This window comes from Erinaceus europaeus, chromosome 8 (assembly GCF_950295315.1).
Source record: "Erinaceus europaeus chromosome 8, mEriEur2.1, whole genome shotgun sequence".
In the NCBI taxonomy this organism is placed as follows: domain Eukaryota; kingdom Metazoa; phylum Chordata; class Mammalia; order Eulipotyphla; family Erinaceidae; genus Erinaceus; species Erinaceus europaeus.
This window is the reverse complement of record NC_080169.1, coordinates 9,929,184-9,956,127: the sequence shown is the minus strand read 5'-3', so window position 1 is coordinate 9,956,127 and position 26,944 is coordinate 9,929,184. Positions and strand designations below refer to the sequence as shown.

Sequence of the window (26,944 nt, the reverse complement as noted above, 5' to 3'; positions counted from 1 at the left end):
CCTCCTCTCCATTTCTTTTTTAATTTTTTTTGTATTTATTTATTTATTCCCTTTTTGTTGCCTTTGTTGTTTTATTGTAGTTATTGTTGTTACTGATGTCGTTGTTGCATAGGACAGAGAGAAATGGAGAGAGGAGAGGAAGACAGAGAAGGGGAGAGAAAGACAGACACCTGCAGACCTGCTTCACCGCCTGTGAAGCGACTCCCCTGCAGGTGGGGAGCCGGGGGCTGGAAAAGGGATCCTTACGCCGGTCCCTGCGCTTTGCACCACATACACTTAACCACGCTGCGCTACCAACCGACTCCCCTCTCTCCATTTCTATCTGTTCTATCCAACAACAACAGCTGTGACAATAATGACAACCACAACAAGGGCAACAAAATGGGAAAACCGCCTCCAGGAGCAATGGATTCGTACCGAGCCCCAGTGATAGCCCTGGAGGTTAAAAAAAAAAAAAAAAAAAGTTAAGTGCCACTCACCTCAATTAAATGGCACTTTTTTTGGTTTCATTTTTTTGTTAAGTGAGATTTAAAAAAAGAAAGACTGTACCGGATGATTTCAATTACAGGTGGCGCTTAAGAAACAAGAACAGGAAGGAAAAATACAAAGTGAAACTTGGACTGGGTGCGGTGTATTGCTCCAAAGCAGAGGACTCTGGGGAAAGAGGGGAAAGGGAGGTAATGAAGCTGTGTTGGGATCCTGGTGCATGATGGTCTAGAAGGACCTAAGTTGGGACTGAGAGTGTTTTGCAGACACCTGTCATGGTAAGATGAAAATCTATCCATATGTCAGCACCTGCACTGTAATCCATGCAAACTCTCAATAAAATTTAAAAAAGGATGAGCTTTTGAGAAAATTTCTCTTAGTGTTACCTGATAGAAAATTGTTACTTCGGGGGCTGGGTGGTAGCGCACCTGGTTGAGCGCTCCTATTACAGTGAGCAAGGACTGCGGTTAGAGCCCTGGGTCCCCAACTGCCGGGAAAGCTTTGCAGGTGGTGAAGCACGGCAGCAGGTGTCTGTCTGTTTCTCTCCCTCTCTATATCCCCATCTCCTCTCAATTTCGGGCTGTCTATCCCATAAATAAATAAAGATAATAAAAAAGAAAAAGAAAATTGTTACTTTGGGAGTAGATACATAATGTTTATACAAAGATACATAATGCTATGCCATGGTTATGCCTTGGCCTGAGAGTCCCAGGTTCAGTCCCCCTACACCACCATAAGCCAGAGCTGGTCAGCACTGTGGTATTAAAAAAAAAGTTATTACCTTAAAAACATAGGAACCCAAATTTGTACTATTGGTTTTACTTAAGACTACAAGACCCTTAGTGGCTTAGCTCATGTCTGCATACAGAGTATCTGATTTCACTTTTTGTTTTTTTAGTCTTTTATTTGAGGAAACTTCTCAAACTTCCAGACCAGATACATTTGCATTTTTCCTTTATTGTTAATCATTTTTTTATTCCTAAGGAGGCACGATGAAGGTGAGAGATAAATTTTCAGTCTGACATCACTGTACATACAGGTCTAGTGGAAAACAGAATCACAGAAAGTATTTTAAGCTGGAATGTCTGCTGTGAATTTCTTCTGATGAGAAAAAAGCCAGTGGCTGGCCCGTATCTTCTCATATTCAGAATGCTCTGAAATTCCCTTCATTTCCTTGGCCCAAAGAGTTCCCGTGTAGCATTTTGCCTACGTTGTGTCTCTGTGATTTTGAGATAACAGTCCTGAAAATAGACATGCTTCCCTAATTTTTTTTCTTAGGACATGGATTTACTTTAAAAAAAAAAAAAAAGGTAGTTGGCTATAGCTCAGCGGGTTAAGTGCAGGTGGCACAAAGCACAAGGACCGGCATAAGGATCCGGGTTCGAGCCCTAGCTCCCCACCTGCAGGGGAGTTGCCTCACAGGCGGTGAAGCAGGTCTGCAGGTGTCTGTCTTTCTCTCCCTCTCTCTGTCTTTCCCTCCTCTCTCCATTTCTCTCTGTCCTATTCAACAATGATGACATCAATAACTACAACAATAAAACAAGTGCAACAAAAGGGAATAAATAAATAAATATTAAAAAAAAAATGTCCTGTGTTCTTTCACGGACAGTTTCTACCTGTGGAAGGAAATACGTGTTTCACAAGCCTCTTGTTTCTGATTTTCTTTGTCCTTAGGCCTTCTGCTTTATCTAGTAGCCCGACATATCCAGACCTACCCTTCATTAGGATCTCTCCACACCGGAACCCTGCTACAGCATCGGAGTCCCCCTTTAGCCCTCCACATCCCTACATCAACCCCTACATGGACTACATCCGCTCTCTGCATAGCAGCCCGTCCCTCTCCATGATCTCAGCAGCTCGCGGACTGAGCCCTACAGACGGTAAGCCTTGGATCAGCCTGTTTTGCTCCTGTACATCATGCTGCACACCTGTCCCCTCTCCCTACCTCCACACACGGGAGACGGGAGCTCTGATGTTTACTGAGTGTCTCCCTGTGTCAGACACTGTTCTCAGTGTGCTGAGACCTTTCATTTAAGGGTCGCCCCAGCAGAGTCAAGAAAATAAATGGTGACCTAGTCCATTCCTTGTGACTAGTGGCAGGGGTAGCACCCAAAGCCAGACCACAATGAGTTCTCCTTAAGCCGTTGTAACCCTTTTAAAGTGTGTCCGTGGGAATCGGGCGGTAGCCCAGCGGGTTAAGCACAGGTGGCGCAAAGTGCAAGGACCTGGGTAAGGATACTGGTTCAAGACCCCGGCTCCCCACCTGCAGGAGAGTCGGTTCACAAGCAGTAAAGCAGGTCTGCAGGTGTCTATCTTTCTCTCTCCCTCTCTGTCTTCCCTTCCTCTCTCCATTTCTCTCTGTGTTCATTCGTCTGTCGCCTCAACAAATTTTCGCCTTCCTCAACTGAAACTTGTGCCCATTCAAAACCAATATCATTTAAAAAAATTATTTATTTATTATTGGATAAAGACAGAGAAATTGAGAGGGGTGGAGGAGAGAGACAGACATCTTGCAGCCCCTGCTTCACCACTCTCCAAGCTTTCCCCCCTGCAGGTGGGGACCAGGGAGGGGCTTGAACCTGAATCCTTGAACTTTGTGACGTGTCCTGGCCATACTGAGTTCCAGTCCTTACTGTTTTGAAAAGAAATTGCATATTGGTGTGTGAGGTTGGAGGGGAGGGATGCGGGAGTTAGCTTACCTAGGAGAAGACACACTGATCACTTGTGAGATCCCAATTTCAAGCCCCCGTCTACATGCAGGGGGGGAGGGGGCAGCACAGCTACATGAAGGTAGCTTCCAAGTAATGGAACAGTGCTGTTGTGGTGTTTTCTCTTTCTCTTTTTTCCTCCTCGTTCTTTCTCTCTCTGTCTTTCTCTCTCTGTCTCTCATCCTCAAATAAATAAATAAACATAAATAAGCAAATAAATTCCACCACTGCTAGGAGTTGTGGAAATATGTCTATGTAGAAAGCCCTAAGGGTAATCCTGGCAACAGCAACAACAAAAGTTTTTTTTCCTTTAGAACCTAGTCTGGGCAGGCTGGGAGTATGGATCAACCCATCAATACCCATGTTCAGCGGGGAAGCAATTACAGAAGCCACACCTTCCACCTTCTGCATCCCACAATGACCCTGGGTCCATACTTCCAGAGGGTTACAGAATAGGAAAGCTGTCAGGAGTGGGGACAGGACACAGAATTCTGGAGGTGGGAATTGTGTGGATTTGTACCCCTCTTTTCCTATAGTTTAGTCAATGTTTCCTTTTTATAAATAAAAAATTAAAAAAAAAAAAAAAGAACCTAGTCTGGGGGTAAGTGTTCTGCAGAAAACTTCTTTTAAAAAATTTTTATTATTATTTATTTTCCCTTTGTTTCCCTTGTTGTTTTTTATTGTTGTTGTAGTTATTATTGTTGTTGATGTTGTCGTTGGATAGGATAGAAAGAAATGGAGAGAGGAGGGGAAGACGGAGAGGGGGAGAGAAAGACAACTGCAGACCTGCTTCACCACTTGTGAAGCGACCCCCCTGCAAGTGGGGAGCCTGGGTTCGAATGGGGATCCTTATACATGTTCTTGCGCTTCCTACCATGTGCGGTTAACCTGCTGCGCTACTGCCTGCCTCCCCATCTTGTACTTATATAAGCGTGGCTATTTTCTAGTCGTATTTACAATTTCATTTTTCTTTTGATCCAGTGTAATGAATATACAGTGCCTAGAAAGATGTCTAAGAAAAGTAATTCTTCCCATTTAGTGGAAAAGCCTTATTTTGGGATTTGATTTACAATGGGAAGAGTGGACAGTCCCCTTCATAGAGTGCTAAGGAGTGCATCAAAGCATTTAAAATGGAATGCAGAGAGAGAAACTGGCATCAGGAAGGCCACTCACAAAACAATTTGGAATCATGCCTAGCTTCCTAGTTGGGCTAGGAAAAGTGGAACCTCTAGTTAAAGCATCTTGTCATAACTTTTAAAAATATTTTATTTGGAGGCTGGGCAGTAGTGCAGTGGGTTAAGCGCACATGGCACAAAGTGCATGGAACTTCATAAGGATCCCGGTTCGTACTCCTGGCTCCCAACCTGCGGGGGGGGGGGGGAGGGTCACTTCACAGGCAGTGAAGCAGGTCTGCAGGTGTCTATCTTTCTCTCCCCCTCTCTGTCTTCTCCTCCTCTCTCCATTTCTCTCTTTCTTATCTAGCAACAATGACAGCAGTAACAATAATAATGACAACGACAACAACAAGGATAAGCAACAAGGGCAACAGGGAAAAAATAGCCTCCAGGAGCAGTGGATTTATAATGCAGGCACTGAGCCTCAGCAACAACCCTGGAGGCAATATATATATTATATAATACATATTTTTATATAATACATATTACAAAAATAAATACATGTAAAAATATATTTTTTAATGAAAAAGAGATACAGAGAGAGACCAGAGAGACTCAGCTCTGGCTTGTGGTGGTGGGGAGGGATTGAACCTGGGATTTCTGAGCCTCAGGCATGAGAGTCTCTTTGCATAACCATTATACTATCTACCTCTGACCCCACTTTCCATAATGTTAGATGCTGAGTATGAATAAAATGCTTTTTGGTTAGTCATTCATTCTGCCTTCCTTACCCTTCAAGAATCCAATTAATACTAAATCAAATTATGTCTAGTCACTAAAATGTCTGGTTAGTTTGGTTAAGCTTTTTTGTATTTATCTAGAATCATTATAATCATGTGTAAATATTTTGGACACAAATACAGAAGAAAAGCAAGAGACTTTTTGCTAGAATGCTGGTGTCACCACATGGCAATTATATAAATGAACTTTGATTGATTCAATATCACGTGCAAACACAGCATTGACTTGCATTATTTGGTTTATTGTTCCCAACAGCCATGAGGTTCTCGGGGACCTCAGCGCTAAGAACGAGAGCTGGAATTTACTTCCAGACTTTCATGAATCCAGAGACCACCCTCAGAATCGCTAAAATATCTTGCTGCTTTTGTACGTAATCTGGCAGGTGGAAACCAATTATTATCCAAATTTGTAGAACTAACTCTTGGCAGTAAATTGTTCCAGATTGATAGGTATATTTTCTTTTTGATATTGTAACTATAAAGGGGGGGCTTTTAAACGATGGAACTCAAAATTGCAGCTTCTCAGTCAGCTGTATGTTATTAAAGGGTGCTGCCTTTTCTACTTGTGAGAACCGAGCCTTCAAGGTAGTAAAAGCTGACTCAGACACTGCTGTCAGAAAGCCTAAGGACGTATCATATGTATGTTTGGAAAGCTATCACGGTTGTCACAGTTGTCTTCTTCTATTAAAAAAAAAAAGGCGGGGGGAAACATACATTGACTTGTTATAAGAAACCCTTTTATTTGAGGAAGCAAACCTGGGGAGCTGTGAGTTAAAAGTATACATTTTAATCAGTTTGAATTTTGGATGCCTTCTTTTAACCTGTGCATTTCTTTTCTTCTGTCCTTCCAATTTTATTATCATGTACAAGATAATCTAGTAGATTTCTTTTTTTCTTTTTAGACTTTTTTTTTTTTAATTCCCTTTTGTTGCCCTTGTTTTATTGTAGTTATTATTGTTGTTGTTCTTGATAGGACAGAGAGAAATGGAGAGAGGAGAGGATGACAGAGGAGGAGAGACAGATTGACACCTGCAGACCCGCTTCACTGCTTGTAAAGTGACCCCCCTGCAGGTGGAGAGCTGGGAGGCTCAAACTGGGATCATTAAACTGGTCCTTGGCTTTGGGCCATGTGTGCTTAACCCACTGCGCCACCTCAATCTAGTGGATTTCTATGAAGAACAATTTGAGTTAAAAATACTGATTTATATTGTTTCCTGTGCTATCTTTACATTTAGTTGTTTTTTTCTTCTTAATTGTGGCATGAAGGGAATTGCTGAAATGGGTTGTATAGCAAATGGACTTTCAAGTGTCCCAAGAAAAGTTTATTTATTTGTTTATTTGTTTGTTTATTTATGCCTCCAGAGTTATTCTTGTTGCTCAGTGCCTGCACTACAAACCCCACTGCTCCTGAAGCCGTTTTTTTCCCCACTTTTGTTTCCATTATTGTTGCTACTATTGTTATTGCTGTCATTGTTCCCGTTGTTCTTGTATAAGACAGAGAGAAATCAAGAGAGGAGGGGAAGACAGAGAGGGGGAGAAAGATAGACACCTGCAGACCTGCTTCACCGCCTGTGAAGTGACACCCCCACACACACACCCCACCCCCCACGCAGGTGGGGAGCCTGGGGCTCAAACCAGGATCCTTACACCAGTTCTTGCACTTCGTGCCATGTGCACTTAAACCTCTGCACTACTCCCCCCTCCCCCGAAAAGTTTATTGTTGAAGCATTTTTTAAAAAACAAATAATTGTCTTTTCCTTGCTCCCTCTTTAAGCTCCCCATGCAGGAGTGAGCCCCGCTGAATATCACTACCATCAGATGGCGCTGTTAGCTGGTCAGCGTAGCCCCTATGCAGACATCATTCCTGCTGCCACAGCCGGTGCTGGGGCCATCCACATGGAATATCTTCATGCCATGGACAGTAAGTGATGGAGTTGTTATCTGTACTTCTAGGGGTAGCATATTTTAACTCATGAACTCAAAAAAAAAAAAAATCAAGTGATTTAACTTTTCAAAAAAGGGGAGGAAGGGGAAGAGGAAGAGGAAGTGAAGGAGAAAGAGAAAGAAGAGTAACATTTAGTGCTTTAAGTCCCTTGGTTTTGTAGGAAACCACAGATTCAGCCATCCTGAGACAACCTCTTTTGCTCAAAGATATCAATGAGTTGGAAACTACAGGTCATTATAATTTTGGTAGACGGACAAAAATAAACAGGATTGTCCTGATGACCAAAGAAGGAGAGAGAGTGAGAGTGTGTCTCCTTGCCCAGTCATTCCTTAGTTTCACACCTCCTGTGCTTTCAAAATTAATTTCCAAAAATAACTCCATTTGGTTTTGCAGTTCTACTGATGCTCCCTGTGCATTAAATTTATTTATTTTTTTTTTGCTAGCAGCTTTTTCTACAGAGCAGTGGATGAAAAATGGGATCATTTAATGCATTTTATATCACTTATTTCTGGATCTTCTAAGGCTTATGGTGGCTCCATTGAGTTACTTATCTAGACATATAGACAAATGAGCCTTTGACTATCACTTTTCAGAACACAACAGAGTTTTTATTTATTCCAGTTCTTTAAGATCAGTTTACTAGCTGCCAGGAAGTAACCCTCAAGCAACATCCAAGGCATACATCAACAAAAGCTACTCCCCTTAAAATTATTAGTTATTTGTAGGATTACAAGATAATAGGAGTATAGTTCCACTCCACTGCTACCACTAATGTTCTCTACCTCCACTCCTCTTACCCCAGGATGACCACCATCTTCTCCCAAGGCCTTAGAGACAGGTTAAAGGCACTTTTCTTTAAATATAGCAGCACGGACTAGGCAGTGGCACACCTGGTGGAGCACATGTGTTATAATGTGCAAAGACCCAGGTTCGAGACTCTAATCCCCACTTGCAGGGGGAAAGCTTTGCAAATGTTGAAACAAGGCTGCTGGTGTCTCTCTCTCTCTTCCTTTCTATCACCCCCTCTCCTTTTGATTTCTGACTGTCTCTATCCAGTAAATAGATAAAGATAGTTTGGGGAAAAAGTGGCAGCAGTCTGGCTTTGAGTCAGACACGAATCTACAATTTTAATCTTCATACATCATGAACTGGTAAAACTGTTTACATGGGAACCTAGCATGTGCTGGTGTCCAGTGTGGGGGTTCATTACTATATTCAACATATAAGAAATGTGTTACATCTACTAGAGAAGCTTTCTTTGTTACAGAGGCTTTGTGCAGTAGTGAGCTTACATTTCAAATTCATCATAACCACATTTCAATTAGCAGTTCTTGGGGGGGGGAGGTTCAGTGTTATTATGCAAATTAGTTATTCGGAATCTGCAAATAAAGAATTAAAATAAGAGGGACTCTTTGGGAGGTCAACCCACATTACCTTTTCTATTTGATGAGAATGTGTTTAGTCAGACAGTGGCGGTTTTTATCTAAATAAAGGATGAAGCTACCCTTTTACTTTGTAAAAACTAATTAAAGGAATTTTAATTTGCCTGAGTATACAGTGAATTGATTGTCATTAAGTAGGAATTTAGATGTCCTATCATTCATCATAGAAGAAGAAACCTCCTTTTTCTCTGTCACAGTTTTTATTAGGATAGGGAAACAAAACAATTAACAAAAAGCTGGGTAGGAGATATCTGTGTTGCAGTATGAAAGATCAGTCTGCTATTCAAGAAAGAAATCTTGATTTCGCTGAAGAACTGAACCACTTCTCTGTTAACTGCTTTAAAAATATTCACCCATACTTTAGCATTCCACTTCAGCTGAGAAATCTCAATTCATGAACCCCAGATTCTGACTTCATCAGTCTTTGCCTGGAAGTCAGAAAGAACATGTTAAGGAGTTGGAATGAGTTTAAAGTCTCTTTTAACACAGTTGAAAGAGCTCTTACGTAAATAGAATATAAAAGAATACCCAGAATTTATGTCAAAGGACACTTTCCAATGAAGAATCACAACTTTATTTATTTATTTATTACATTAAATGCACACCTGTTATAGCCAAGCCACGCTGAGATCGAGTGGATCACTTCCACTCCTTGTTCCAGACTTTCAGGGCTTTTACTTGTCAGAAATCACAATCCATTGATTTCAGGTGAGCACCTGACTTTTGAATGTGCTCACAATTGGCATATCTGGGTTTCAGCAAACTGCAGGAGAAAGTATATGGTGCATGTTAGAAGAAATAGATTTAATAGTTACCATTCTACCTTTTACAAGTGTAATGGTCTTAAATCAAGGAACACTGTAGAAATAAGGGCTCCTGACAGCCATACCGATTCTACTGCTGGAAACTGACTTCTACAAGTCTGTGTTGAAGAGAAAAGCTAGGTGAGCCATGCCATTTCTTTCTCTCTCTTTTTTTTTTTTTTGGCTTATTACTTTTTAATATTTATTTATTTTCCCTTTTTTTGCCCTTGTTGTCTTTCATTGTTGTAGTAGTTATCATTGTTGTTATTATTGGTGTCATCGCTGTTAAGATAGGACAGAGTGAAATGGAGAGAGGAGGGGAAGATAGAGAGGGGGAGAGAAAGACATCTGCAGACCTGCTTCACTGCCGGTGAAACGACACTTCTGCAGGTGGGGAGCTGGGGGGCCATTATTCTTTTTTAAATATTTAATTTATTTTAATGAGAGAGAGAAAGAGAGACACCAGTGCTGCCGGGTATTGAACCTGGGACCTCAGGCATGAGAGTCTTTTTACATAACCATTATGCTATCTGCAATGGCTCTTGCTGTCTGATCTTGGTAAATAATGAGGAAAGTATATAACTTCTAATATTTTCTAACATCAGATGATCTCCTTTCTATTGATATATAGTGATTTAGAAGGGGTTTCAGGTTTCCACAGTATTCAAAATGTTTTTGTAACTTAGACTTTTATTATTATTTTTTTTTTACCAGAGAAATTGGTCAGCTCTGGTTTAGGGCAGTGCTGGAATTGATCCTGGGAAATAGGAGCCTCAGGCATCAAAAGTCTTTTGTATAATCATTATGTTATTTCCCCAGCCGTGTCATAACTTTATTATTATTTTTATATTATCTTTATTTATTTATTGGATAGAGACAGCCAGAAATTGAGAATGAAGGTTTGGATGGAGAGGAAGAGAGACAAAGAGACACCTGCAGCACTGCTTCAACACTTGGGAAGCTTTCCCCCTGCAGGTGGGGACCGGGGGCTCAAACCTGGGTCCTTGCGCATTGTAACATGTGCATTCAACCAGGTGCTCCACCACCCAGCCCTCTTGTCCTTTTAACTTTTAACTCTCTAAGTGATCACTGAGATGGAGAAAGTTTGCTACAAAGATCACGTAGAAATTAGCAGTAACTCTGACTTGTCTTTTGAAGTTGTCGGGAAGTGGAGCAAATACCTCCTCATTCAGAAACGCTTCTTCTTCTTCTTCTTCTTCTTCTTCTCCTTCTCCTTCTCCTTCTCCTTCTCCTTCTCCTTCTCCTTCTCCTTCTCCTTCTCCTTCTCCTTCTCCTTCTCCTTCTCCTTTTCCTTCTCCTCCTCCTCCTCCTCCTCCTTCTCCTCCTTCTCCTCCTTCTCCTTATTCTTCTTCCGTTTGCCCTTCTTCCGTAGCCAGTCAACAGCGTCAGGTTGAGCCTGATGTAAAGTTTCGAGAAACACCCCTAATGAAATCAGTCTCTAGTGAGGTAAATGTGTGTGTGAGGGGGGAGGTGAAGAGAGGCACCCACGTGTATACATGAGACAGATGTTATAAAAGACGATCGGATGTAAGTGCTAAAGGCCGTACACTTAGCCGGAAGTGCTGTATTTGCACTAGCATGCCCTCATTCGGGATGGTAATAAAACAATTTTCATTGAAGAGACTAATTTTGTCACTCAAACTGGTTTTTCAGTTTTATGCATGGATAGTACCAAGTTCCAGTTTGTGATTTATTTTTACTAACTCTAAAACTACGTTCATGAATTTTTCTACACTGTTACCTACATGGTCTTCTATATTCATTGTTGATTACATAATCTCAAAGCATGTTGCACTGTATAAAAGTTCATCTCTGATAAAGAAAATATTGGTAGTGATTCAGGTAGTGGCACACCTGGTTAAGCACACATACTACTGTGCACAAGGATCCAGGTTCAAGCCCCTGGTCCCCACCTGCATGGGAAAGCTTCATGAGTGGTGAAGTAGAGCTGCAGATGTCTCTCTGTCTCTCTCCCTCTCTATCTTCCCCCTCCACTCTCAATTTCTCTCTGTCTCTATCCAATAAGAAGAAAAAAAATTTTAATTAAAGAAAATGTTGTTTGTTTTTTTTTTCTTCCCCTCCGACCACCACACCTTGGAAAAATCTTTAAATCCACCACATCTCAAGATGTTAAATGGTGTGGGGCCATGTGGTGTCTCACCTGGTTGAGTGGACATATTACAGTGCTCAAGGTCCACCCAGGCTTGAGTCCCTGGTCCTCACTTGCAGGGGAAAAGCTTTAGAAGTCCTGAAGCAGAGTTGCAGGTGTCTCTCTTGTCTCTCGCCCTCTCTATCACCCACATCCCTCTTGATTTCTGATCATTTCTGTACAGTAAATAAAAATAATAAAAAGTGTTTTTGGACAGGGTTCCTTGACTGAGGCCAGTTAATTCTTCCTCAAGGTTGAGGGTGAAGGGGTGCGACTGTCCCATGCATTGCAGAATCTTTAAGGGCATCCTTGGCCTTTACCTAGTGGATGTGAGTAGCCCCTCTTGCAATGTGATAACAATGTCTCCAGATGCTAGAGGCAAAACTGCCCCCCAGGGGGGCCAGGCGGTAGTGCAGCAGGTTAAGCACACATGGCGCAAAGTGCAAGGACAGGAGTTAAGGATCTAGGTTCGGCTCCCCGTCCTCGCAAGGGGGAGGGGGTCACTTCAAAGGCAGTGAAGCAGGTCTGCAGGTGTCTGTCTTTCTTTCCCCCTCTCTGTCTTCCCTATCTCTCTTGATTTCTCTCTATCCTATCCAACAATAATGACAGCAATAACAACGATAAACAACAAAGACAACAAAAGGGAAAATATAGCCTCCAGGATTAGTGGATTCATAGTGCAGGCATATTGCAGCCCCAGCAATAACCCTGGAGACAAAAAAAAAAACTGCCCCCAATAAAGATTCATTAACTTAGGGTAATGCATTTATCAGTTGTTTCAGTAAAGCTTTTAAGTATTCCATGGATCAGATAACTACAGGAAATTAGGGCATAACTAAGCTGAATTATTTTATCTTGCAATCTTTTATTCTTTTTTTTTTTCTCTTGTCTTTCCTTTAGCTCATTGGCTTAAGATGGTGCCTGTCGGGTGGGGAGTGTGGTGTGTTGTTCAACTCTGGGAACTACGGTCTTGTCGCTTGTGGTGAATTAATGATAGGAATATCTAAGCAACCTTCAGATCCATAAATCACCAGAAATGGAAAGGATAACACATAAAAGTCTTTCCCTTTTGTTTAGCAATTTATCATTTTGCCTGCACATTAATAAACAGAGCTCCCCTGAGGTAAGCCCCTGGAAGATAAATATTTCTCCCTAATTTTCTCAATTGTAGCCACTAGATCACAAGTGGGTGGAGAGGTACTTGTCACCACAAGTTGTTGGTTTCTTACCTTTCACTCCTTCCACAAAGGCAAATGACAATAAATAATAGCTACTTAGTGCAACCGCAGCTAATGAGCTTCTGTTTTGTTTATGTAATAGGCGCCAGATTCCCCAGTCCCAGGCTGTCAGGCAGGCCGAGCCGAAAACGAACACTGTCCATCTCACCACTATCCGATCATAGCTTTGACCTTCAGACCATGATAAGGACATCTCCCAATTCCTTGGTCACAATTCTCAATAATTCCCGCAGCAGCTCTTCAGCAAGTGGCTCCTATGGTCACTTATCTGCAAGTGCAATAAGGTATGTATTTTTCTGAATGCATGATGGTTTCTCTTTAACAAAGTGTTTGCACTCAACTGCATTTGCAACGCTGACTTTCTCTGAGGAAGGATATACAACGTTATGCTTCATCTGACCTTGAATGCAATTCAAATGTTATCCCACTAATCCCAGAGTCAACAACTGGGAGAGAGTAGTCCATATTACAGAAATCGCCATTTAGTTGGGATGATGGCAATTCTTAGAGACAGTGACAAATTTCTTTTTCTGTCTCTGGGCCTTCTTTAAGAAGACTCAAACTCAGTATCAGTTGTTTGACTCATGCAAGAACAGAACTAGAAATAAAATGCCAATCAAGGGAGAAATCTTGTCTCCGTTACTACTGGAGAAGGCAGACATTAGAAGGAGAGAAAGATGAGAGGCTGAGAGGCTGGGAGATGTTAGACTAATGCAAAATAAACGCAGGTTGACAATGGAAGACGGTGTACCTATCAGAGAAAACCTGGCAAAAGAACATTGCCTTGTTTTATAAAGTGGTTTTCTCTTAATTTGAAAAAAATCTCTGTTTTGACTAGTCTCCTTTGTCTAGCTACATTTGAATACTTCCTCTGGTAATATGAAGGTATAGACACAGGTTTCTATAAACATGACTCATATAAAATATGTTTCACTGCTGGGGAGTCAGGCAGTAACACAGCAGGTTAAGCACACGTGGCGCCAAGCACAAGGAATGGCATAAGGATCCCAGTTTGAACCCCCAGCTCCCCACCTTCAGGGAGGGTCACTTCCCAGGCAGTGAAGCAGGTCTGCAGGTGTCTGTCTTTCTCTCCCCCTCTCTGTCTGCCCCTCCTCTCTCTATTTTTCTCTGTCCTAACAATGACGACATCAATAACAGCAGCAATAATAACTACAACAACACTTAGAAACAAGGGCAACAAAAGGGAAAATAAATAAATATTAAAAAACATCGCACTGCTAATGATCCAAGGTGGGCCTATATCAATAAGCAGAGATGATAAGTAGACCAACTTACAAATATTAGGTTTTGTGGCCATTGCTTTGATCAGCTAGTTATCTATTGTGTTGCACTGTGTAGTTAAAAATGACTACTTTCGTCACAGACTTAGATAATATTCTGGTTAATTAATTAAATACCTCTGATTGAAACATTAGCTTTCTTCTCCCCCAAGTTTTTCACCAACCATGTAAGAATTCATTTGCTGGCAATATTTTTGAACTATAGCTATTTTGCAAATCATGAAGATTCCTTTCTTTAACCTTTTAAAAAAAGTAGACATTAAAAATCAGTCTTGGTTGACCTTGCTTTGAATTAGGGAGAAGTTGTTTATTTATGCCTATAAATGAACAATAGCTTTAGTTGTTCACTCATGCTGAGGGCATCTCAAAAGTCCTGAGAGAGAAACAGTCTTAGAATAGTAGTAGGTTGTACTAAAAATGATGACTACTCTTGTTTCTGTTTAAAGATCTTATTTTTTATATGTTTTCTATTGATCTGTTCATTTATTGGCTAGAGACAGAAAGAACCTGAGGTGGAATTGGGAGATAAAAGGTGTGTCCTTTTATCCATACACATATAAAATAATCCTAGTTATCTGTCCATTCTCTGCAAAATTAGAAAAAGTTGTTCTTGAAAAGATAGCTGTTACATCTAGACGCTGACATCTAAATCGTGTCAAGATTTTTTAAGACATGCTTTCGGTTTCATTCTGTCTCTGGTTTGGACAGAGACAGAGAGAAATTTTGAGGAAGAGGAAAGGGGGAGGGGAGAAGAACAAGAGAGACACTTGTACCATAGCTTTACCTCACATGAAACATCTTCCCTGTTAAGTAGGGGCTGGGGACTTGAACCCAGGTCCTTGTGCAAGTTAATGTGTGTATTCTACCAGGTGTACCATTGCCCAGTTCTAATTTAAGGATGTTAAGATGAGATTATCCTAGATTGACATCCATGCTGGGAAACAGAATTCAAGTTAGAGGAGAGGTCAAAGTGATGAGGCCAAGATGTCTAGCCAGCCACACAGTCTAGGGTACCCCTTTGTGATTTTTTTAAGTCCTCCTGCTTCAGCTCCTGTGAAATGACCCCCCTGCAGGTTAGAAGCTGGGGCTCAAACCAGGATCCTTGCACCCGTCCTTGCACTTTGCGCCATGTGCACTTAACCTACTGCGCTACCACCTGGACCCTCAAGAATGTTTATTTCTTCTGTCTTGTTTTATCAGTCACTGAAGCGTCTGGAAAGGCGGCGTTGCCCAAAGGTGTTGAAGACTTTCTTAGCTCCTTCCTGCGTCTGCTTAAGTTAGAATGTACCTGAGGACAGATACAGTACTGAATTTTACTTTTGTCTTCTTCCTTTTTTAATGTAGTGTCAGGGACAAAGGGATAAGGCAGTAGGGAAAGGGAGACACTTCACCATCCGTGCAGTTAAATTGGTGCTACCCTTAGTCCTTCCTTTTAGTGCAGGCGATTGTACCCTGTGCCAGATGCATGGAAGGGTGTGCTATGTAATGAAGGTAACTTGAAAAAAAAATCAGGTAGACCTACCCTCAGCTACTAGCATTTTTAAATTGCATATATATATATATAAATTAAGGGCAGTTTCTTCATTGTGAAATGTTTGCTTTAATGGTCTTAATTCTAATTCGCTGGCGACTTGCTGAGTCCTCAGACCCTGTGCTTCCCGGCATTTGAAGTGTCCGTGACTTTCACTGTCAGTTCCAAGTCTGTCTGATTCTGATGCTCAGGCAACTCCAGAGAGGTGCATGGAAGGTCCTGCAGATTCTCTGTCACGTTATAAACGTGTGTATTGTGGCCTCACGCTGCTCAGTTCTGGATTATGGTGGTGTGGGAGATTGAACCTGGGATATTGGAGTCTCAGGCGTGAGAGTCTGTTTGCATAACCATTATACTGTCTACCCTCCACCCCGTGGTCTCTTTTTTAATGAACAGAATGAGGTAGTGACACTTAGTAATACTCATTCACCGAAAGGGAGAAAGGGGATACGTTAAATCATTGTGTTTTTTGATGAATGACTTGTACACTGAAAAATAAATTGGACAAACTGGCACAGAGCTCAGTGAACATGAAATCAGCTATTAGAGGAAAGCTTGTGAACAGATTCTGAGGCAGATATGCATCTTTTGATTAATGCCCTATCAATCACCCACACAGCTACCTTAGCTAAGTCTTGCTGTAATCATTCATGGTTGCTTTCGGAAACACTGGCAGAAACTATAGCACTGCAGAAACAGAATATTATTACTGATTTCTTCCTAAATTACTGTGAACAATGAGTGTTTTCACCATGTTTCTGCTTTCTTTTATTAAAGAAATACAATGTAGAATGCAGGGAGTTCCTCCAAGCCTGGTGAAATTCTCCTATGGTATTCTTAATGATATTCCATCTTAAATGAGCAAGTTATTGTAATTCAAGGCTCTCCATAGAAATAATAGTAATGTAATCCTATTGAATCTGCCTTTTATAGATTGTAGTCAAGTAGGCAAAATGTGGAGTCATGTTAATGAACAGAGTATATTTTCAGAATTATTACTTAAAGTTGTTGAAATGGTTCGAATTTTGTTATTTTAATTATTATATTCTCCATTAATGTGCTTAACAGCACTAGCAATTATCCCACAATATTAGAAATTTGCATGAGTTCTACCTTTGATATTCTAAGAAACCCTGATTCTTCCTGGCCATTACACCACAGGATGTGGGGATACATACACATATCACACGCATTGTCACTGATTTTTAAGAAATAAAAATTTATGAATGTAATTATCATTCTAATTCATTTTAAGACATGAGCGAATTCCTCAAAAGCCCTTCATTCTTTTAAGAGGATTTGATTCTTAAACTATTGCTGGTACAAGAAATAATTTGACATTCCCCATAGTGGGGAAATAGTGTGATTTTCTCAGAACTGATTAAAACTGGGGAAGCCCATGGAGTGGTGACGGCCATTAGCATGTATAGCAGACTTGAATGGACACTTCAGGCCGTGTAGCTGGAAGAGGGAGCTGTGTTCTTCCTTTGGACTATTTCTCCATCGGATCCCATTGATCACCGATCTCAGCCGGGAGAGGTTCATCCATCAGCTTCCGTAACCAGACGGCACTGATGGAAATTCTTTAGGTGGCATTCTGGATGAACCAAGCTCTCCATCTTTACAAACAAATGAGTGATATGACAAGCATGGTGTTCAAAACACATTTAACCAATTGATTTTCTTTCTCCTTGTAATAAGATCCGGAGACATATGAAAGTACGCAGTGTGAGTTGAGATTAAAGGAATTGCTCCATGCACAGGAACGCACGGAACTGAGAGCCAATGAACGTACTATAAAACACTCAGTCACCCATTCTCTCTCTCTCTTTTTTATATCTAAAGTTTGTTATTGCAATAAATAGTCATTATTGAGCCAATGCCTTTTGTTTCCCTTTGGCTGAATCTTATTTTCAGGTCTGTGTTTATATGTGCGTGCACACACACACACACACAGCAAGCACACACACACACAACAAACACACACACACACACACACACACACACACATGTCTTGCCTTAGTGATCATTTTGCTCCTAGAAGTTTTCAAGATTGTGTCAATAATTGCTTCTGGCTTCTAATTTAGGTAGGCAGGTGACATATGGTTTAAGATAGTAATGTCAGATGTTGCATGCATGTAGTACTATTGGGGTTTCTTATAAGCGATATCCTCTGCTCTTTATTTGCCTATGTCTAGCCCTGCCTTGAGCTTCACCTACCCTTCTGCACCCGTGTCTCTCCATATGCATCAGCAAATCTTAAGTCGTCAGCAGAGTTTAGGCTCGGCCTTTGGACATAGCCCTCCACTCATCCACCCGGCTCCAACTTTTCCGACACAGAGGCCTATTCCAGGGATCCCTGCTGTTCTCAATCCAGTTCAAGTCAGCTCCGGCCCGTCAGAGTCCACACAGGTGAGAGGCAACTTGGTGAGCTGGCCTGTCCTGTCCAAGTAATTATAAAGGACTACTGCTAAGTCTGTTTTTTTTTTTTTAATATTTATTCATTTATTTATTCCCTTTTGTTGCCCTTGTTGCTTTAATGTTGTGGTTATTATTGTTGTTGATGTCGTCATTGTTGTTGGATAGAACAGAGAGAAATGGCGGGAGGAGGGGAAGACAGAGAGGGGAAGAGAAAGATAAACACCTGCACACCTGCTTCACCGCCTGTGAAGAGACTCCCCTGCAGGTGGAGAGCTGGGGGCTCAAACTGGGATCCTTATGCCGGTCCTTGAGCTTCATGCCACGTGCACTTAACCTGCTGCGCTACCGTCTAACTCCCTAAATCAGCTTTTAACAGGCACGGTATCCTGCCATTCTTCCGGTGTCCCTACTTCTACCTGTCTTCCTATCTCTGGGCAGCCACCACCTTCAGTTTTGATGAGCATGTCATGTCTGTGTTCTGTGCTCTTCATTAGACAATTGCTTCTTCCACCAAAATCATGCACCCTTGATAGGGCTTCACTCGGATCTGGTGCGGTCTGTAAGCCCACTTAGCAGAACTATGTCACATAATTAGTTTCTTCTCATTTAGCCACTCTCCCCTGCACCTTAAAATTGTGTGATGAGGGGCTGGGCAGTAGCACAGCAGGTTAAGCACAGGTGGCGCAAAGCGCACGGACTGGTGTAAGGATCCTGGTTTGAGCCCCCTGCTCCCCACCTGTAGGGGGGTCGCTTCACAAGCTATGACGTAGGTCTGCAGGTGTCTGTCTTTCTCTCCCCCTCTCTCTGTCTTCCCTACCTCTCGATTTCTCTGTCCTATCCAACAATGACAGCAATAACAATAATAACAACAACGATAAACAACAAGGACAACAAAAGGGAAAAAATAGCCTCCAGGAGCAGGGGATTCTTAGTACAGGCACCAAGCCCCAGCGATAACCCTGTTAAGATAGACCAAAAAAAAAAAAAAAAATCCATTAAAAACTTTTATGATTGTAATTTAACAGTGGCTTACAAAATGTATAGATTTCAGGCGTATATTTCGTGCCCATAAATAGTGTGTGTAGGTCACTGAACCCGTCATCAAAGTTGTAGCTCCCTCCCCCAACCACCATGGCCTCTCAAAATCTAAGAGACACAACGTTATTCTTTTGAGTGCATTATGGAAGTTCATTAAAGGCTAGACAGCCAGCTCTATTCTTCTAGATTTTAGAAGCTGCAGAAGTTCATAGTCATGAGGTAAAAACAAAGAACTGGATCTATTTTCTGTCTTTAAACCCATTTTTGGAACTCTCCTGTTGTGGGATTTAAGTGCTGTGAGTAGGACTGGGGGCTTGGCACACTTGTTTAGGTAAACATGTTATAGTGCATAAGGACCCAGGTTCAAGACCCCCCCCCCATTCCCCACCTCCTGGAGGACAGCTTCACAAGTGGTCAAGCAGGGCTGCAGGTGTCTCTCTGTCTCACTCCCTCTCTATCTCTGCATTCCTCTCAATTTCTGGCAGTCTCTAACCAGTAAATAAGTGAAGATGATAACGTGCTGTGAGCTTATTGCTTCCATGGAAGATAAGCCTGTGAGTTTTAACCTTGCAAGTTTTGGAGATTGTTAATTTCTTCTTAATAATTAAGAATTTCTGATTCATCAAAAACCTCACTTGTCATCTCTTCCCCCCTTTGCAATTTCTGGCCAGCAGAACAAGCCTACAAGTGAGTCTGCAGTGAGCAGCACTGGAGATCTGATCCACAATAAGCGGTCCAAGATCAAGCCTGACGAAGACCTCCCCAGCCCAGGGCCCCGGGGCCAGCAGGTGAGGCTCTTGAGTTCTCCATCTCTTGTGTTCTTAGCCTTCAATATACCCAGACATCAGAGAAAGAACCCACTCTAGAGTCCGACTCAGTGTTCTCTCAGCAACACAACAAACAGTACAGGAACATGTGGAATATGAACTAGATCCTTCACAGAGTAAGTGGTTGATGTAATTGGTTACCAACATCAAAGTCACCGTGCTTTAGTCATAGCCCTGGGTCTGAGATCCAAATTAATGAATTTCTTGCCCCAGACCTTAACTGGGCAGAAGTAATGGTATTCTCTGTTGTTAAAGTTCGGGGGTGCCAGCAGGCTGGGCTAGCGTCGCGGTGATAGACAGAGACAGAGACAGAGACTCGGGGACACACGGCTGGGCTGAGAAGCTGCAGTTTAATCTTTATTCACGAACGGGCAAATCACCACACCATGTGCTTCTCCATCATTTTTCCTCCTTGGCTGCTGCTGGGACTCTGGACATCCTTAGCATAGGGGGCGGGGAGAAAGCGGGGCGCGAAACTAGCAAGGGCCAAACCAATTTTTCTCAGAGGTCGGGGGGAAGGGGAGCAAACCAGTATGACCAACGATTCTCTGTGTTGTTTATATTCTTGTTTCTATTTTGCCACTTCCCACATTCTGAGAGAGCTTGAAGAACCTCAAGGCACAACCAAGGGAAGCTAAGGCTGCTTAAGGCTAGTCCTTTACCCAGTGTCCTCAAGGGCTAAATTCAGAAATTCTTCTTTTATTAATCTATAAACTGGAAATATTGACAAAACCATAGGATGAGAGGGGTACAATTCCACACAGTTCCTACCACCAGAACTCCGTATCCCATCCTCTCCACAATAGCTTTCCTACTCTTTATCCCTCTGGGAGTTTGGACCCACAGTCATTATGAGGTGCAGAAGGTAGAAGGTCTGGCTTCTGTAATTGGCTATAATTCCCCGCTGAACATAGGCATTGACAGGTTGATCCATGCTCCCACCCTGCCTCTCTCTTTCCCTAGTAGTGCAGGGTTCTGGGGAAGTGGGGCTTCAGGATACATTGGTGGGGTTGTCTGTCCTGGGAAATCAGGTTGGCATCATGGTAGCCTCTGGAAACTGGTGGCTGAAAGAATTAAGATAGAAAAGCAGAACAAATTGTTGACTAATCATGAACCTAAAGGCAAGAGTATTGCAGATGAAGATTTGAGGGCTCCGTTTGGAAAAAGCCAGTAGGTCTATTTTAGGTCTATTCCAAGAGGCCCATGACTTTACTAGCTTTTGCCTGTGTCTGACAGCTAACATGCAGGTGTTGTCTGGGGAGATGGTGTCATAGTTGGAAAAAGGACTAGAAAACTTGATTAGGAAAGAGAGTAGCTTCCAGATATGGGGAAATATATATAAATATTGTTAGCTGTAAACCCTACTGATTTGATCTGGGGCCCATATTCAGCACAAGAGCCTGTGTGATGTCTGCATCCCTGTAGGTCTGAGCTCACATTCTGGGGTCTCAGCTAGGAACATCCCAGGCTTCACTATAATCAAGACCCTTCTTCCTCTAGTGCTAGAGGATGTTGCCTGACCTCCCTTCAAAGAACGAAACATTTTTGATCCACGTTGAGGGCAGGGTCCTATGGGGCCCACAAAGGGAATTTAGAAATTCTTATCTCTTCTTTTATAATCACTTAGATCTTCTGAACCTTGGTTTAAAAATGAATGGAGAGTGCCCTTAATACCTTCTTCCACAGTCCCTGTGCCTGATGTAGGACAGCTCACTGAATATTCATTCACAGATTTAGGTATTGGACCAGAATTTGTAAATTCACAGAATAGGAACCTTGTTACAGGCAGCCTACACAAACCTCGATTTAATTTTAAACAAGATCTCCAAAGATGGAATGAATAGGTTCCTTGAGTAGTGATTTCCCTCTTTCTTCTTGCATTTTGTTAGCCAACAGCTTTTCTGATCACACCTAGACACTTTCATGATGTGTCCAATTTAGAGGCTGGATCTGCCTACTTAATTATCTCCCAGAGTTCTGGAAATTTTGAAAGAATAGAGAAGTTTGTCCCTTAAGCATTAGATGAGGTGGGTATTGGGTAGTGAGGCTATCCTTGGAGATGAGCAGGTGAACAATGAGGATGTTATCCCTATGAAATCACAAAGTGTCTCCTTACTTCCAATGGTAGGGAAAATAGAAGTCCTATTAAACTTTTCCCCACTGAATTCCAGAATGTGAGGGGGAGAAGAACAATGCTAAAACACTGAGAAGAATTGAACCAAAACAAACAGAAAGAAGGAATAGGGAGTAAAGGATTCTGTTAAGTGAATGTGATCTAGTTTATTTATCTCTTCTGTGACTTGACATTTGAGATTTTTTTGTTTCTTTCTGTATTATTATTATTATTGCCACATCAGGGTGATTGCTGGAGCCCAGTGTCTGCACAACAAATCCACAGCCCCCAGTGGCCATTTTAGTGGCTTTTCTTTTGGCAGAACAGAGAAGTTGAGAGAGTATAGAGACCGATAGACGGGGAGAGAGAAAGACACCAGCAGCCCTGCTTCAGTCTTTAGGAAGCTTCCATGCTGCAGGTGGTGACAAGGAGCTTGAACTTCAGTCCATGTCCATGGTTATATGTGCGCTCAACTGGCGCACCACATCCAGTGAGCTATTACTCCGGCTTTTGGCCTTAGCTTCATATTATCTTATGGTTTGAATTGTCTTCAGTGATTACAAGTTAAAAATATCTTAAGAAGTATCTAGCCAATCTGAAATTAAAAAAAAATAATAATAAAAAATAAATAATCCAGCCAATGATTCCATATGCTTGAGTACAGCCACTCACAACACAACATTCAGTTGATAGATACAGACTCGATTTTATTTTCACTGAACAGTTTCATTATAAGGAAGGTCAACAGTAACTCAGGTTTTTTTTTTTTTTCTTCTTGTTTTGCCCTACTACTATTCTGATAGTTTTTGTCCTTTCTCTTTGCCTGGTTGTCTTTCAGGAACAGCCAGAAGGAACGACCCTAGTCAAGGAGGAAGGGGATAAAGATGAAAGCAAACAGGAGCCCGAAGTCATCTATGAGACAAACTGCCACTGGGAAGGTTGCGCCCGGGAGTTTGACACCCAGGAGCAGCTGGTGCACGTGAGTGAACGGTACTTGGGGACCCGGCTTTACAACTATGTGACCTTTTCCATGGGGTCAGCCTCTCTGACCCTGAGCTGAGTCAAGTTTCTTAGCTAGCAGCGTTGCAGACTGGAGAGGGCTTTATGACTTTCTGAGAATAAAGAAAACTGAGCCACGGAGCTTGACCTGTTCAGTCAGCTAAAGCTTAGTGTAAAATTCAATAAAGTCTCCAATAGAGAGTGTAATGACTCTGATCCTGTAAGCCAGAAAACGCTATTTGGAGTTAGGGACTTTGATGGTTATTGAGTAATAGTAAGCTGGACATGAATTATTATTAACCTTTTAACCAAGTTTGATTCTTCTATCCAAGAGCTAGCAAGGAGAGAAAAACTTGAAGGGTGAGGAAGATCCCTATTTTCTATTCTATCTTCCTGTCCCAAACTCTCAATCTCTGAGGAGTCTCCTGTTATTTTATGCAGTCATTGGATCTCTATATAAGGACCAGAGATAAGCCATTTGGTACAGTTTCTTGGCTTGGGGCCTACGCTTTGCAGGGCTTATAGTTTCCTAGAAAAAGTGATATGCATGTTAAAAATGTTCTAACTGATGAATATTTTTGAAAACTGAAGCCTAGTCAAATGGAGAAACCTTTTTTCACTATAAGACAAAGAAGTTTTTTGTTTTGTTTTGTTCTCTTTTTTCTTGAATCCTGTTCTTTCTTTTTCTCATATAGTGCAGTGCAGTCCCCACCCCCATTCACACTCACCTAAGGAGTCCTATTTCCTCTCCTGGTGCTTCATTTTATTTGTCCCTTTCTCTCAGGCCAGTGAGGCCATCCTGGTAAATGGGACCAGGAACAACTGAGATGGAAGGACATTTAGATAATCAAGAATAAAAAGATATAGGCACCCAAATGTCTGTGGGGAAAGCTCAGAGACCCATTAAGGCATTAAAGATGGTTTGCTAAGTATGGCAGTTCCAGACGCTTTTAATATGATGAAATATCTGGCAAAGAGCTTTTGTTCTTACTCCCCTCCCACACCCCTGCTACACACACACACACACACACACACACACACACACACACACGTAGTCTTACTCCATTCTCTTTTAGCTTATGATAACTTTACCTTAGATGACCCACCTCCATTTAAGCTCTACACTTAGAAAACTCTGTCAGATCTCACAGGTTTCGTTGGCTGCATGAACCTTCACAGTGGTCCAGCCTGTGTGATATATTCCACACGTTACCGTCACGTTACAGTTTGAAATAATATGGTTGTTCAGGTTTTGAGACCCATTATCTTAGGAAATGGTTTGGGAGTGTGACATGACATCCGAAGAACTGTCCCCTTTTTTTCAATCATGTCTCTTTTTATTTATATGGGAAGAATTGTGGATTTCTGGGCATAGCTAGAAACTAAACTGTCAGATGCTTCTAATTAAGGTATGTTTCCAGAGTTTTCCATGAACTTAATTTGATTCTTGCTTTTTAATTTGATGCAAATTTTTTTTTCTTTCTTTCTTTTTTTTTTTTAAAGATTTTATTTATTTATTCATGAAGAGAGAAGGAGAGAGAGAGAGAAAGAACCAGACATTACTCTGGTACATGTGCTGCCAGGGATTGAACTCAGGACCTCATGCTTCAGAGTCTGATGTTTTATCCACCGCGCCACCTCCTGGACCACTCTTTCTTTCTTTTTTTTTTTTTTTTTTTTTTTGGTGTGTGTGTTTTTCCCAAGCCTGACTTGATGGCCCTTTGTTTTTGTTATTTGAATGGAAACCACCATGTTTACTCTACTAGGGGAGGGTGCTGGAATTTTTTTCTTATAAGGTAGGGAAATATTTCCAGATTGTCAAGCCTGCTTGGGATATCATTAGTAACATCATGGATGAGAAACAAACATGAGAATTGCTTGCATAAAAGATACCATTAAAAGGGAGATGGTGGGCAGCAGGTAGACAGCATAATGGTTATGCAAAAAGACTCTCATGCCTGAGGCTCCAACGTCCCAGGTTCAGTCCCCCGCACCACCATAAGCCAGAGCTGAACAGTGCTCTGATTAAAAAATAAAAATAATGAAAATAAAATAAAATTTAAAAATAAATAAAAGGAAGATACTGACAGTGTTACTTTCTTTTAATATTTCTTTATTTATTCCCTTTTTGTTGTCCTTGTTTTATTGTTGTAGTTATTATTGCTGTTGTTATTGATGTCATTGCTGTTGGATAGCACAGAGAGAAATGTGGGGGCGGGTGGAGACAGACACCTGCAGACCTGCTTCACCGCCTCTGAAAAGACTCCCCTGCAACCGGGATCCTTATGCCCGTCCTTGTCCATTGTGCCACCTGCGCTTAACCCGTTGAGCTACCGCCCGACTCCCAGTGTTACTTTTTAAACTAAAGTACTACTGCCTTGTGACATCACATAAATCTCAGACGTGCATCAACATAAGCCAGCACATTCAGATACTACATAGAATTGACCGCCAGAAGTGGCAGGCCAGCCTTTTCATGCAGCTGAGTTTCATTTACCTGATGGGCCCACCTGCCTTATCCCTTATCCCATTTCTTCTGCTCTTACCACTGATTTTTCTTGGAGACTAGATTTTGGTTTTTGTTATGTTGTCTTCATCTCTTTGCTTTCTCTCTATGCCATACCTGAGTGAAATTTTACCATGTTTTTCTTCCTCTGATTTATTGCATCAGAATAATACCCCCTAGGTCTATCATTGTATTGGAGATTTTAGGTTTTCGCCATATATGTATTACAGGACTCCATGTTGCTTGTATACTGTGTCTTCCTAGTTAGTCTGTGTTAGGTTCTTAGGCAATATTAGTTTGTCATATTATACAGGTAGGCTCATATCTCTTCTAATTGATTTTTATTTTATTTTATTATCTTTATTTACTAGATAGAGAGAGATAGCCAGAAATCAAGAAGCAAGGGGGAGAGAGAGAGAGAGACCTGCAACACTACTTTCACCACTTGTAAAACTTTCCTCTGCATGTGGGGGCCAGGGGATTGAACCCAGGTCCTTACACACTGCAACATGTGCTCAGTAAGGTGCACCATCACCCGGCCTCCTAATTGATGTTTTTGCATTTATGGCTCCAAAATTGGAAGGCTAACATGTGAATTTTTTTTTTAAGATTTTCTATAAAGACTACTAGTTTATGTTCCAGCCTGAGAGGTGATTCCATTTCATGGTGTGTGTGTGTGTGTGTGTGTGTGTGTGTGTGTGTGTGTGTGTGTGTGTTTTCCCCACTGAATAGAGACAGAGAAATTAAGAGGGGCAGGGAAGAGAGAGAGGGAAAGAGCTAGAATGACCCCTGCAACCCTGTTTAACCACCCTTGCAGGTGGGGAGCAGGGGCTTGAACCTGGGTCCTTGTGCACTGTGTAATGGGTGCACTTAACCAGGTGTGCCTCCGCCTGGCCCCTCATAATGTTTTTCCTATGGTTACGGCATTGTAACTTCCAGGAGTACTATGATTATGGCTGACCTGCTGGGAGATAGGAACAACAACAACAACAAAAGGTGTTTATTAAAGGCTACATTGAAAATGAATTGTGGTGCTGCAGAGAGCTCCTCTAGCAGGTGGGCTGGTTTCCATGTATTAGGGCCTGGATCTGCATCCCCGTAACTATGGGAACACCATGCACAATACTGAGAAACTGAGTAGTGGAGCAGTGCTATGGTCTCTTTCTTTTTTCTCTGTCTCTTCACCCATCTGTTTCTTTCTGACTGAGTTCTTTTTTTTTTTTTTTTTAAAGATTATAGAGAACCTTTATACAGAAACACTGCACTAGTTTATGTCTTGGCCTGAGAAAGGTGATTCCATTTCATGATGTGTGTGTGTTTTTTTTTTTCCATTGGATAGAGACAGAAATTGAGAGGGGAGGTGAAGATAGAGAGGGAAGAGACAGAGACACCTGCAGCCGTGCTTCACTTGTAAAGCTTTCCCCCTGCAGGTGGGGACCAGGGGTTCGAGCCTGGGTCCTTGTACACTGTGGCATGTGTGCTCAACCAGGTGTGCCACCAG

At 41.8% G+C, this 26,944-nt stretch overlaps 1 protein-coding gene across 2 annotated transcripts in view; it reads left to right on the top strand.

Annotated features, from left to right (window-relative positions):
• Positions 1–26,944, top strand: part of GLI3 (GLI family zinc finger 3) — a 137,450-nt gene that overhangs the window by 30,406 nt on the left and 80,100 nt on the right. Inside the window, exons 2-7 of one of the 2 annotated variants that reach the window (XM_060195879.1) lie at positions 2,161–2,366; positions 6,884–7,030; positions 12,790–12,991; positions 17,738–17,951; positions 19,670–19,786; positions 22,777–22,917. In XM_060195879.1, the coding sequence (XP_060051862.1) occupies positions 2,288–2,366; positions 6,884–7,030; positions 12,790–12,991; positions 17,738–17,951; positions 19,670–19,786; positions 22,777–22,917 (900 nt within the window). In that variant the 5' untranslated portion in view covers positions 2,161–2,287. The remainder of the gene's footprint in view (positions 1–2,160; positions 2,367–6,883; positions 7,031–12,789; positions 12,992–17,737; positions 17,952–19,669; positions 19,787–22,776; positions 22,918–26,944) is intronic. The other variant, XM_007535469.3, reaches the window with a different exon arrangement.